Raw genomic sequence first — 14,838 nt, forward strand, 5'->3', positions numbered from 1 at the left:
GCCGCGGCTTCCAGGCGATCACGGTCCAGTCGACGCGCAGGCCCAAAGCGCCTCACGCCTGGGCCGCCACGGCACTTGGGCATGCTCCCCGCCATGGCACCATGGCGCAGCCGTAACGCTTCCAAAGCTGTTCTTCTTGCTGCTCCACCCTGCTGTTGCTTGTAGCCTTTTCCTCCCCGTGCACAGATCAAACTGCTTCCATTTCGGCCAGCAGACACTTGTTTTATCTGCCATCAGATAGACACTGCTTGCCTCCCAATTTGAGCTGGCACTGTAATGGGGGCTATTTTCAAACAGGGCCTCTTTGTACATGGGAGAGGCCCTCTGACACACCAGTCTTGGGGCAGGAACCTATTTCTCTGCTTTGTTTGAGGTTACCTGGTCCCATGTTCTGCTGGACTCTGAGGGTACCACCCCAAACTATTAAAACGTTTTGCTTATTTGCTCATTTCCCGCCTTGAGAAACCTTTGACGATCACGTTTCAGCAACTGTTCCTTCAGCACTGCAACTTCCTTTCAGTGAACGATGGAAAATGAGTCGGCAAAGGAGAAAGCGACAGCAAAACTGCAGCTCCCACCTAAAGCTGGCATCAAGAATAGGAACAGGGATGTGTGTCAGTAGCCTTACTTATGCCTGATCTTCAAAAACGAGCTATAAACATTCACAGGGCTTCCAGAAACAGTTTGCCACCTTTTACCCTCCTCCAAGGTAATGCCAGAAGCTCAGCTCACTGTTTATATCACTGCAGTGCTCAGAAACTTCTAATTGTTCCAAGCACACTGGCTGTAGTGCTCAGACCTAGCAGCTCTGTACAAGCTGCACTCAAAAGAGCCTTACGGTAAACTAAAAGTGAGATTTGCATTTTTACTCTCCTGACAGAGTCTTTAGAGGAAGTTTTCACACTAACCAGGAAAAAAAAAAAAGTCCGTAATAATCATTAGCCATATGAACATGAAAATATTGTTACCTGTCCTGTTGTAACTGTTCCACACCCTACGCTGTTTTGTCTCACGCTGATGGGGGAAGAAATAGAACATGGCTATTAAAACTGCCAGGGAGATGCTGTTAAGCAGCATGTTTCCTGGGAAGTCTAGAGTTAATCTAATTTATTTGTCTGTCAGCTGAGCATGCCCAGAGTAATCCAATTAGGATAATTAAAAGTAGTCAGAAGTACAGTCTAGTAGACTACTGTTCCAGCCCAACATTTAGGTAAGTTGCACAGTGCAGTCAATCTGCATGCACACCCCTCAGGTGGAACTGATTGGGAAACAAAAAGGCATAGTGACAGATGCCCTTAAGAACACCAACATCTTAGCCTCTACACTTTTGTTTCAGTGATTACTCAGCTGCAGCAGTCAACTTTCAGGGAGCACAAAGGCAACCAGCATATGGCCAGTTTCCAGCCTCGGAAGGTAAGTTGCATGGCAAAGCCCCGTTCAGCGCTCCAGAAGTATTAGGTACCCCACTTGGTGCATCTAAAGCACTGCAGGTTCCAATTATATTGGACAGTTCCTGTCTATACAGAGCAGCTGAAATGGGAACTTGGAAAGGAAATCCCATCTCGCCTATCTCCCCCCCCCCCCCAAAAGCTGTAACCAAAACTTTTACCTATCAAACTGCTGTCAGTTTCTCCACCTCCACTTAGATGCCTTTGTCTATAGCTGGCATTCAGGACAGGAGTTATCCCAGCATAAGGAAAGACAGCAAACTTATTTAAGACTCACTGACTTCCCGCAATAATTACGCTAGCTCAGCTAAATTATCTTCCCAGACTTCAGCAGTGGAGTAAACACCGCTTGTCTCTCCTCTGTCTGAGAGAGGGTGGCCTCCATTTGGTATGTAAGGCATAGGACTCCAATACAATCCCTACACCAGGGAAAAGTTCCTCTTCAAATTCTGAAGACACATAATTCAACACTCTTCAACAGTTACAGAGAAGGTACACCAGGATAAGCAGATTTAAACAAGTTTTATTCATAAATTGTTTGGGGAAAGGAAATTTACCGATATAAAAAAGTCACAAAACAAAATTACTTTCTGAAAGTCTGCTAACCCTTTCAGGCACATTTATAAATTCCAACCGTAACTGCTAACAGAACACGTCTCCACACATTTTACTTAACCTGGGCTGTAATGAATATTGCATTTCAGAATTGTACAGAAAACACACTTGTGCAGCCAACTTGCAACTAGTGTTACCAAATTACTAGCTACGTTACACAAACACCTTAAAATAATGAAGAGGAACATTATTTCTCTCTTTTTATACATTAATCCAGCATGACATGTGCAGTCAATCACAAGTTATATGGTTAAACAGGTTTGTAGTCAAGCTTGGACTCCAGCTTCTTAGAATCAGCCACTTTTCTCACAGCTTTCATGAAGTCTTCCTGAACTACAAAGTCATGATCAGCACGGATCGCAAACATACCTGTGAAGAGTAATTTAACAGGAATAAGTTGGTGCTTCTTGCAGCAACAGTAGAGAAGACAGTACATAAAGAATCACTCAAATTGAAGTGAAAACAGATCCAAGTTACACTGTTAGCATGTAAACTTTTACATGCAGGTACTGGATGTGAGGAAGAGAAGTAAACTACAGTGAGGTCACCTTTCTGAACTAGGTGATTGCTAAGATGAAATTTACGACTTGTGTGAACTATGAGTGCATACGTACTGTGTTACTCAGCCTTCTCATGCAGGCAAACCCTACAATGAATTTACAATGTGGAAAAAGCATGTAATAGTATTAACTCTCCAGTCACCCAGGTGCTGAGAAACTTGGATTCTTTACAAAAAGGAGAAAAAGGGGTACCGTGGCTGCTTCTGGAATCTTTTTAGTTCTCATGGGACAGTATGACATATGTCACAATACTCGGCCAACAAGTGGTTAGAGGCCAGCTCCAGTTCAGAAATGACATGGCTTGGTTTTTCCTCCCATTGTGCTGAATCTGAACTACAGATAACCTTTTGTATCACACATGCCACAGGACAGTGCCCAAATCCACGTAACTCTGTGTGATCCAGCTTGCCTACGGCACGGGATATTAGCAGATGTCATGTCACACGAACGCAATGCTGCTGCTCTGAACTGGCAGCAGATCTGCATGTATCAGCTGGACTGCTGCTGTGCCCAGCTGGTTTATCTGCACACCTGCTAAAAGACTTGTTACTCATCGGTAACCTTAGAGGAAGGATGTAAAGAATCAAGTTCTGGGTGACCGTACAGATCATAAGGAAACTTCGAAGAAAGCAAAAATATTTTCTTCCAAGTTGTTCCATTGAAGCTTCAGGGCGTATCACCAGGCTGCTGCTAATGCTTAACAGTCCAGATGTGCGTGCCATGCTGTGAAACGTGCAACTCTTTCGGCATTTTGGTAGTGTCCAGACACTAACATTTCCATTAAGTAAATGCTATCTAGCCCTTAAGAAAGGAATACAAAAAGTGAGCATCAGTGAACAAGTGCTGTGTTCCAGCAGAACATTTTTGACTTCCCGATTTTAATCCATTGACAGAAGTATCAGAGAACCAGCTTGAATGTTCAGCGTTAACCAAGACTTAGCACACTAAAATTAAGAGTTAAGAAAATACCTGCTTCAGTACAGACATTTCTCAAGTCTGCTCCATTAAAGCCATCTGAAAGCTTCACAATTGCTTCATAATCTATTCACAAAACATTAATGCCAATTAGAAATAAATTCACACTTCTAATTACAGATGCCAACAAAATACATATCCAACTAAGACTTTACTTCGATTTTACTGCAAATAGATAGCTGTCCACTAGACTGATACATTAATTTAACTGAAATCATCAGCTGTCTTACCCCTTCCATTAAATATACTGCAGAAATGTACTGCAGCCAAAAGCTTGTATTATATAATTAAATCCCAAAGACACTAACTTGTGGTTACAAGCATCAACATGAAATGCAAGAAAAGCTACATCAAGGCAATGTTCTTATCATTTAAATGATGTAACCAACCAGAAAACTTATCTCCAAGTGATCATAACTCAGTCTCTTCCTACTTAAAACAACTGCATCTATTAAAGGCATTTGATGTCTTGATACATTAAAACTGGTATTTTATGCACATATACTTACTAAAATAGTGGCTACAGTTATAGTTATTAGAATCAATTTCTAAAACACTGCACCTGCTAAGCCTCCAGCAAGTTCTGGCTTTTGCAAGGCTGCTGATTTAAAAAAAAACAAACAAACAAAGAAAAAAACCCCCAAAAAACCCCACCATCAACTTTCTACAAAACTTTTCAAAACAGTTCACCTTCTGTATGAAATTCAGAACATTTGAACTGAACATTTTTGTCTTAAGAATCAAAAAAACCTTAAGAGATTAGGGTTTGTATTTTAATTCCATGTATTAATTCCACTGTATTTTAATTCCATGTAGCACAATGTCCAACAAACAAGTTTTCCCATAACTGGAAAGTAAAAAAAAAAAAAAAAAAAAAAAAGCAAAGCAGCGCAAAGGGACTAAGCAATATCAAACATTGCAAGGTTTATGAGTTTAGGTTCTTCCCACAGCAGGAGAATCCAATGCTGGAAACTGGAACAGGTCGTTACCTTTGAATTTTAATGCAATTCATACCCCGCCTTGCCGCTAAGTTCTGGCCTTCCTTTCAGGATAAAGCTGAGCATTGCAGTCTTCCCACATCACCTTCTGAAATTTAGCTAGTACCCATCTGACATCTCAAGTTGTTAAATGGTGTAAACAAATGATCCTACCCTGCTCCTACTCCAGTGCCCAAAGATAAAGGAAACAGGATGAAGTACTTTACATCAGGTTCATTATTTGCTTTGGAGTGCCTTCTCTACCTTAGACTACGGTGGCATGCATGCATGCATGTTTAAGCCAACAGTGATACTAAGAAAGGCAATCCTCATCCCTCTCACCCTCCCCCAGCTCACTCCCACTCCCGAGCCATCCCCTCTGTTGAGCTGCAGCTGTTTATGCAGCCAGATGGTGAACGAGATCAGTTCCACTATCCAGATCCTGCTGCCTGTCTGCATGAATAGCTCATGTCAGCAAAGAGCCAGGGGCTGGGAATAAGCAGGCAGGGTCTGTGGGGCCTTACTGAAATAAAAGGCAGCCAAATGTCATTTTAAAGGCAAATCACAATTACTTTTTTTTTTTTAAGAAAGCTCCTAAGTGTCACTGTGAAACTAAGACTCTGGTTAGCTTAGAGTAACACAGTGATTAAATAAACCTTCCCCGTTTCACCCAATAGATACTTCTCCCCCTTAACCTCTGGGGAGAGCAATCTACACCACTAACCAAAGACAAGCCTTGCTCCAAACAACAAGGTTTTCATTACACCATCTCCAAAGTAAGTTGCTCTGTGACTTTTAAAGATTCTTTTATGTTTTCAGATTTCTGCAGTAACAATTCTTCTTTCTTTGCAGAGAAGGCGGGGGGGGGGGAGGGGAGCTAATAAGAATGCTGTTACTTGCATTAAGCTATTCCTTTAGAAACAGGAAACTATCTGATGAGAATCATGTTGATTTTCCAGTTTACAACTGTGCTCCAAGGGTTTATGTTTGGTTTTCCTTTGCAAAGGAAGACTTAGCAACAGTTCAATCAGGATGCATTAAAAGAAAAAAAAAGTAGAATCCCAAGAGAAGGAAAGTTGGGTGGCCAGTGTAAAGGTAAGAATTAGAAGGGCTGAGTCATCCTAACAACTCACGCCCTTCCTATTTTCACAAACAGAAGTAGGAAGGATATCCAGGTAGCTTCCTACTTACCTATTTCACCATGTTTAGTGATAGGACCTGCATGAATCTTCAAAATATCTAATCTGGCTTGTTCATTTGGTAGATCAATATCTAGGAAGAAATACAGCTTTAATAAAAGCAGAAAAGCACAATTCATATGGATATCTTCCTTCCAGCCACTGAGAAGTAGTAACTCACGGATTTTTCTATCCAGTCTTCCAGGCCGCAGAAGTGCAGGATCCAGAGTGTCTGGTCTGTTCGTAGCCATAATCATTTTAACTCTGTGCAGAGTATCGAATCCATCCATCTGATTCAATAACTAATAGAAAACAGACGTTTGTTTTTAAACAACCCAAAACCTTCCTAGTGAGATCTATTTACTTATTTTCTGTGTGTTTTCAGCGAGGTGTAAAAGCAGTAAAGGTAAGTCAGAAAAAAATGCTACAAGCCTTTTAATGAAAGGCTGCAAGCTCCCTGAGTATTCTATAAGAAATAAAGAGCTGAAAAGAGACACTGAAAATGTTTTGCCCAGAGAAAAAGATACTGAGCAAAGCAGAGCTCAAACGTGAAAGATGTGGCTAAAACAATAAAGCAATGAAAACAGTGCAAGGACTAAAGGAGCCAATGGCTGGCTGACACATTTTAATTGTATTGCACTAAGTACAGGACATTCAAATTAGACTTGGAGAACAGCCTCTAGAATACTAATACACACATACGAAGACATTTCATTGTGAAGATTCAAAGTACTTGCTCTTTGGTCACAGTAATTTAATTCTTTATGTAAGGCAGACACATTCTTTTGAATCAGGCACACTGCTTGCAAACATAGGCCAATGAAGTTTCCCATTAGCTTCAGAGTTCTTAATTGTCACCAATGGTTTTAAAATTCTCTTCACACAACCCAGTTTACCAGACCAATTAGCAGAGAAACAAAGAAATACAACTACTTCTCCTAGTTTTGAAAATTGAATTGCAACAGTTCTAAAATTGTTAAGTGTCTGGGACTAAAAGAGGGGCCCTACAAAACTTCAAAGACTATGCAGTAAGCAGCAAAGTCAAGTCACAGTAAGAAGAGGAAATATCCCAAATAATTTTCACAATTTTAAAGATTCTTTCAATTTGTCTCCAAGTTGAATTCATGGCTGAGTTATCAGGATGTGCAGCTGTCTTTTGTAAAAGTATCACCTAGTTCCCTTTTAGCTTAAGATTATTAACTCGGAAAAAGTTCTACCGAGCCAGACCATAGTGTAACAATTCCCATCTGTGTTATTATTTAGAACACAACATGTAGTCAGGGATCAGACACTCACCTCCATCAGAGTCCTCTGAATTTCTCTGTCAGCTGAGGTGCCTTCAGAAAAACGGCGACCACCTGCAGCATACCAAACTCTTAAGTTATAATGTATTATTTTTGCCTCCATATAATACTAAGTCTGAAGACAATTAGGTATCACTTTTAGACTGGGGGGAAGGAGGGGTGGTATTTAAAGAGTTAAACACACACATTTTTAAAATGCTTTTTCATATAGTAAGAAATATCCAAGCCAGATATGAACAGGTATGGTTCTAAGCTAGCTGCAATAGCTACAGGAAGAAGCTGAACCACTTGTCTCATTATGTTTCTTCTGAACAAACATGCACACGCTCTCTAAGACAACAGATCATGGCTTCATAGCTTATTTCAGCATTAAAAGGAGACTCTAGCCATCCTCCAGGCCATTAGCCTTACCAATAGCATCTATCTCATCCATGAAAATGATACACGGCTGATGGTCTCTGGCATAATTGAACATCTCTCTGATCAGTCGTGCACTTTCACCAATGTACTTGTCCACTATCGAACTTGACACAACCTTTTGAAAGACAAAAGACATGTGGATGAAGAGACTGGAGAGCAAACGGACCAAGCATGTGTATGACCAGAGGAGTAAGTGTACAATACCTTCAGGAAGTTGCAGTCAAGCTGGCTAGCAACAGCTCTGGCCAGAAGTGTTTTCCCTGTACCTGGACAGACAAGAGATTGAAACTGTTTAACTAGTAATAGAACACTGCATGCTACTGACTTCCAAAAAAAGAGAAGGAATGAAAAAAGAAGAAGAAAGGAATAAAAAAAAAAAAGAAAACACAAGAAGAAAAGAAAAACAAACAAGGCTATTGCCACAATTTGAGAGTGACAGCTAAGCATTCGCTATCCTTTCATGAGACTCACCAGGGGGGCCATAGAGCAAGCAGCCTTTTGGAGGTATAATTCCCACACGCTGGAATAATTCTGGGTTTGTAAGTGGCAATTCTATTACCTATGAAAAGACAGATAAACAAACAAAGACTGTGAGTTTTAAAATGGATCAGCAATCCCAGGAAGCTAATGGTACACTCGTCAGCCTGTTTTCCAGACACCTGTATTCTTATGTATCTGGGCAGCATATTTTGTATGAGAAACAGTCCAGTAAGAAAACGTCAGATTGATCTAATGGATTGATCCACAGTCCTGCCCTCGTTGCTCAGACTTTAATTCTGCAACGGCTTGTTTCCCTCAACACCGCTCAAACCATGTTTTGCTGCTGTCTTAATACCACTACCCAGAGTGATTCCAGTAGCTTTTGTGCAAAATTCAAGTTTGCTTTGCTGGTTGTCAATCCTAACTATGCCCTCCCACTTGACTTCATGGCACTCCCTTAGCCTAAAGGGTCTTGGATTCTTCAAACCCTCTTCTTTGGAGGATTTTCTTCATTTTAATCTCAATCCAAGCTTCTGTAACAGCAGAGATAAGATATCGCCAGTTTGAGAACTGGGCTTGGTAAGAATAATCTTTCCCTGCTACTGCTAAGTAAGAGCACAGCACACAAACAATCTCTGCTACAGTCAGTTAGCTCACAGCAGCACGAGTTCTTCAAACACCCGCATTCCTGGGCAGGCTTGCACAGCCGGCAGCACTGATGCCCCAACGAACAGGATTACTTCAGTATGAGCGCACCAGCACCCCACCATCATGCTGCTGTTTGCCACAAAGAATTACAAAGCTGAAAAACATTTAAACAATGCTTCAGAAGTTATCTTCCAATATAGGAAAATGCGGTCTAAGTTAATGAAACATGGGAAGCACTAATGTAGTAGGATCCTTTAACAGTCTGTCTCACGATAGTTTAGGATAAACATCAGTAACACATTTTTGCCCTGAAAAACTTCATTCGGAACATACACCACTATCTGATATGTGGGTTTGAGATATTGGATACCTCTCGCAGTTCTCTGATTTGTTCTGACAACCCTCCAATCTCCGAATATGAAACATCCCCTGGATCTTCATGAGACATATTATAAACCAATGGATCCACTTCCCTTGGCAAATATCTGCAAAAGAAGAGTTAAGAGTAGACATTTTTCATGGTGCAGACACATTTATAAAGTTATTGCAATAAATTTTACAGCAGCTATGAAAATTATTTCTTTTTCTCTAACCTTGGTAACAAGACAAGTATGTTTGTTGAAAAAACAAAATAAACCCCAAACCTAGCAAACTTGTTCAAGTTTTAAACCAAAGCCTGAAACACCGCTGAAAATGCTGAGTTGTAACTGAATTTTTTTGTTTTAAAAGAACAACCAATTTCTTTTTAAACTATATAATAGATGCATAAGCATTCTCTCAGAGTAATTGTCCTTACATAAGCACTGCTTTGCAGAAAACATTTACAAAATATTACAGAACTGATTACATAAAGGTTTGAATAACCTACTCGGATCACTACTTCTCCCCCTTTATATGATGAGCAGAAGAGCAGCTGTAGAGCAGCAACCTACCTCATAATAGTCAGGGTGGTCATATCCAGAGCAACTCTTGTCCCCGGCTTCAGCTTACTTTTGTCAAGCTAGATCACAAAGAAGGTATTTCTATTAGAACCACGCTCCAAAACAACGTATGGTTTTAGCCAAGATGCTTACTGTAGCTTGCACTCTTTGCTCAATCACACACAAGAAGAAAACAAGGCTACTGAGCTACATGCCAAGCAGCTTATTTAGTAGACTGTGTCCTGTTACCACCATATTCAGGAATGCTTAAACTGGGAAAAAGCTGGCCTGATGTTTCATGGGAATACAATCTTCAAAAGCAGCAATCCAGGAGCTGGCCTACATCAATGAACCAGCTGTCACAACTGGACACCAGCTAAGCTAAACCAGACCAGAAGAATTTTTGTTAACATTGAAATGGGTCATTGAACAGCAAGTCATTAACTTACCTCTACCACTTTTGAAAACAAATACTATTTTCTAGACTGTAATTATTTTTATCTTTCTTTTACTGCTGTCAATCTGACTGGATTAGTAAGAAATCTAATCCTCCCCTTTGCTCGACACAAGACAGAACCAGCTGTTTCAAAACAAGTAAGCAATCCTTCCAGAACACAGAAAACAGCCTGCCTATTTAAGTCTGAACTTGTCACCCTTCTACTCAACAGCCTTCTCATTTCTGGACTGACAGAAAGGGTGAACAGATGTTCCTAACCTATTTTCTCCAAGCCTTCCATCATTTGCATATTTTCACATATCCACTTATATCCCATCTGCAAAGTCAGCCGTTCCAGTTATTCTCTTGGTAACATTTACCTCAGATGCCCGACTCGTCTGCCTCAGCAGTTTCTGTCTGCTTACTCTTTTTTTATGAGATTTTTAAACACATTAGCAGTCCTATTCCAGTACACCCTGCTAAATTCTGCTGGGATTAAAATAACTAACTTGTGTTTCTCACCTTGTTTTTAGGAAACCTGGTCCAGGAGAACAATCTCGCTACTCACACAACCCAACCTTGAACAACTTTCATAGAGATTACCTCACCACTTTATAATTTTTAAGAGGCGCTCAATCCACATTTGAAGAATATGAAGCCTATTTATTCGATGGCATCTGAACAAGGATTTTGACAGCTGTCTACAAGCACTGCCTGAAGCTTCCCATCACCCCTGCTGTAGGGATTTGTAAGGTCCCTTGCTCACGTGGGTCCTCGAGTCTCTAGTAGTGTTTAGGATCAAACTGTCACTCTATTACTGGGGGCATTAGTAAGACCTCTTTCCAGCTGCCTAATCTTAAGAAATCTGTAAAGGCTTGAAATTCTATCAGATTCAACATTGACCAATAGATCTAAGTTATGCTGCAGTGAGAAGAAAACAAAGAGAAACCTTGAATTCCTTAGGAAATGCACTTTACATAGGGAAGTAATTTTGTTTCAATTTAAACAGGGTCACTCTCCTTCCTCAGTGGCACAACCACAAGGACTTTAATTAGAAACTAGTTCTTCTAGTCTGTGAAACACTCCATGGGGAATTATTTGCCTTGATATTTTGACATTTTGAAAACAATCATGGATATGTTTTTCTAGTCTCTGGTATCAAATAAAGGATCTTTTAAGATCAAAAGAGTGTTTTTACTGAAGAATAAACTCGAAAGTACATGCTGCAACGCCAGGTTTGTCCAAGCACAACCTAGTCCTTAGCATTTATCTCTGTTTCAACACAGAACCTCACAAGACTACTTCACATGCCCCTAGGTGGAATTAAATACACTTATGTTCTAGAAAAAATTTTTGTTCACTCTAGCAAAAGAAAATAGTGAGTCTGCACCAGAACACCTTGAAGGGTATGAAGCTTAACATTATGTATTTGAAGAGCATTTCAATAGTAGCAATTCTTGCAGTTCTTTTATGCAAGCAAAAATATATCACATCAGCATGCTCAAGGAAAGTCAAGGATATTTGTATATATACTACAGGAACCAACACACTTATTGGTACCCACACTTCTCAAATAGTTTGTCTCTAAAAGGAGGAGAAAAGGTCCATCCTTACTGAAAAACACACACCATAGGAAAATATTTGCTGCACAACTTTTGTTCAGTGCTTACTGCTTAAGTATTGTTAATTGTGGGCCTTCACCTGGAATTCCTCTGACAGCTGGAAACCCCTCTCTGCCCCTCTTTTTAAATTCTTCAGAGTACAACAGGCTCCCCACTCTGCCACTTGCTTGTTGCCTGTGGGCTCCTACAGCCATCACCATACCATTACAGATGAATCATTAAAACAGAGTTGGTTAACTTTTGGATATTGGAGTTCTATCACACCGTGCTTCAATTTAACTTCCACGTACAAATCTTAAGCTAATCCAGAGATTTGTGGCACTGCAAAACCATTTACATGTTAGTCTTGTGAACAGATTTTTCTGTCTTTACATAGCATCAGTAAGAGTTCAAAATTCTGTAATGAACATCAGATTCTCTTCAGAAAGAGAAAGAAAAGCCACCTCTAACATCAATACTACCCAGTGCTCCTTTTACTGAAGGAATTCCTATTTTTCACCACTTCAATAATACAGGACAACGTGCCACAATCATGATGTGTTAAAAGCTCAGCTGAGGTTACCTTTCTCCACCACAAAGGAATTAGTTCAAGATGCACTGAGAGGTCAGAGCTGTTAAAAGATTTTGCACTTACTTGTGCATTAAAATAAGTAAGTAAAATGCTGCTGCCTTCTCAGCATGCATAACCTTCCCTGGGGTCACTATTTCTGTTTAGAGATACCTTACAGCTTCACATTTCATACATATTCTTCTCTGCTTCCACTTCTCAAAGTCAGGAATGTAACAAAATAAAATTTAAAATGTAGTAAAATTTAACTAGAGATTCACTTTGCTCCCCCAAGAGTTCTGCAATTGTAGAACACTTTCACCAACTATTGTGGTTCCTGCTTAATAGGCAGCTTTGGTAAGGAATAGCAAATCTATGGGGTTTAATTACTCTAAGTGGGTCACACTCAGTGCTCAGTTAACCAACAAGCATTTACATCACATCTGCAACAGATTGCTTTACGTTTTTAATAAAAATAAAAAGCAAATAATACCTCTAAGCAGTTGTTGCTGATTGTAGCAGATGGATTATGCTGTAAGCAAGGTTCTGCATTAAAGTGTCTAATTTCTATAGGCTATGATGTAGGTAAGAAAGCTGTTGTCCTGTGAACTAGAAGTGCCAGGGCTTTTTCTAACCATCATTAAGGACGAATAAAAATCCCTCAAAGTGTTTATAACAGAGGCCTTACCTACCATAATTACTGACTGGAGTGCAAAAGCATTAGAAAAAAACCAACATATACAGTTACACAACATTAAATCTAAAGCTCAGCACTGTGACAGCAATGGTCACATGCTGCATTCACAACACAGTAATGGAGACCTTACACAGCTGATCAATTTTCATCGTGATGATTAACTTTCAGAGAGTTCAAAATCAGACAGAAAGACATAGCTTCAACTCAAGGAAAAGAATAAAACACACGTGAAGTTCCAGGAATGTTGTGAACTGCTTTGTCTTTACTAAGAAGTTACACTACTACCAGCTACAAAAGGAGAGGGCAAGCAGACAGTGGTATAAAACAAGGTGCTATACATATTAAAGAAGAAAATACTTAATCCCAGTACGGACATTAAGGACCCAGCTTATGAAAAACAATGTTAATATTCAACCAAAACAAAACTCCGAACCAATATTCACATAGACCAGTTACCTGACGGCGACAGCCAACCACATATCTTGGTCCATTTGTAGCCTTCACAATGACTGGAGAGAGAAGAAAACAAATCAAATGTACTTGATTCACTGCTCTGAATTCTGCTTTTGAACTATCCAGTATGTTATATTTTTCTGCCAATACTTAGATTACCAATACTCTTAATTCTTTACTCCTCAGAATCATTAGCCAGATTTTAACTACAAAAGTTTATTTTCAAGATCTCAAAGAATCTAACACTCCAGTCTACTTACATTTCTCTTCTGTTAGCTGTTTAAGAACTTCGCCAACAATCTGCAAAAGAATAAACACAGCATTAACCTACAGATAAATTACCGTTGCAAAACAACATTAAATTTGTGTTTCAGGACATGGAAGATGATCATCAGCTTTGAAATTCTTTCTCTTGCTTCACGCTGCTTGCCAGTACTTTTATTTCTTTAACACATTTCTGTAACCAGGACACAGAAAACTTCTCTACCCCACGTGCTCAGTATGCCCATTACTGATGGTAAGGCCCCCATTTCTGTTAGCCAGACTGTTCCCACTTAGTCTTTCTTGATGCCAAAAATGGACTTAAATGCTATTTCCAGCCAAGTTCACTGTCAACCACCACCACAGGATGCTACAATCTCATTTTTCTTACATACCTGCCCGACACTCTGCAAGGCCTTGAGATCGTTTTCTGATTTTTCATATTGCTTGGTGAGCTCTTTCAGCTGTTCCCTTACTAGAAAAAGGAAACAAACACAGGATTTAATCCAACAAGAAGGCACGATCACGTCCTTTTCGCAGCAGAAAAGCGGCGGGTAGAGCTAGGCTGTGGGAGATAGCAGCACACCAAGCCCCCCTCCTGCAAGCACTGCTGCTCAGCAGCTCCAGAGCCTGCACACCCTCCGCACAGCGGTGCCTCTCACTCGTGACAGCGCTGCAGAAAGACATCTAAAAGACCAAGCCAGCCTTTAAAAAGCTCCAATTCAAAGGCGTCCGCGCCTCTGCACAGCGCTGACAGGGGTACGGGAGGCCACGCTGCTGCCACAACGCTGTACGGACGGCACCGCAACAGGACAGCGAAAGGCTGACAGAAAAACATTACGGAGGGGGGAAGCTGCGAAAGAGATCTGCCCGGCTTCATCCCAAAGCGAGGGGGTTCCCAGGGCCCGGCTCCCAGGAAGGAGCGGGGGGCCGCGGCACCAGACCTTGCCCGCCCGCTCGCCCCTCGGCCGGGCGGCCGCCGCTGCCCCGCGGGGCCCGGCCAGGCCCATGACGAAGCGCGGGCACCGGCACAGCGGCCACCGGGTTCCCTCTGGGTTCCCCGGGCGCTCAGCGAGGGTGAGGGCGCGGGGCGGCGGCCCCAGGTGGGCGCTCACACTCCTTGAGACGGCCGTCGATCTCCTTATGCTCCAGCAGCTTCTTGCGGTAGTCCTGCAGCGCCTTGTCTCTCGGGTCCGCCATGATGAGCAACCGCCGCTCATAGGGAATGCCGGGAAGGGCCATGGCCGCCGGGGGCAGGGCCGCGCGCCCGCCCCGCCCCCCGGAGCGCGCCCCCGCG

The 14,838-nt window shown here is 41.4% G+C and overlaps 1 protein-coding gene across 1 annotated transcript; it reads right to left on the reverse strand.

Annotated features, from left to right (window-relative positions):
- Positions 1–1,951: 1,951 nt before the first annotated feature.
- On the reverse strand, positions 1,952–14,815 carry PSMC6 (proteasome 26S subunit, ATPase 6). The gene is made up of 14 exons (XM_037394826.1): positions 14,657–14,815; positions 13,937–14,016; positions 13,541–13,580; positions 13,284–13,336; positions 9,538–9,605; positions 8,976–9,090; positions 7,949–8,036; positions 7,682–7,743; positions 7,469–7,592; positions 7,050–7,111; positions 5,935–6,055; positions 5,767–5,847; positions 3,593–3,664; positions 1,952–2,432 (listed from the first exon to the last, which is right to left on the reverse strand). The coding sequence occupies exons 1-14, from the start codon at positions 14,781–14,783 to the stop codon at positions 2,314–2,316; spliced, it is 1,212 nt and encodes a 403-aa protein (XP_037250723.1). The 5' UTR covers positions 14,784–14,815; the 3' UTR covers positions 1,952–2,313.
- Between the last annotated feature and the right edge of the window lie 23 nt (positions 14,816–14,838).

Source organism: Falco rusticolus, chromosome 7 (genome assembly GCF_015220075.1).
Source record: "Falco rusticolus isolate bFalRus1 chromosome 7, bFalRus1.pri, whole genome shotgun sequence".
NCBI classification, from domain to species: domain Eukaryota; kingdom Metazoa; phylum Chordata; class Aves; order Falconiformes; family Falconidae; genus Falco; species Falco rusticolus.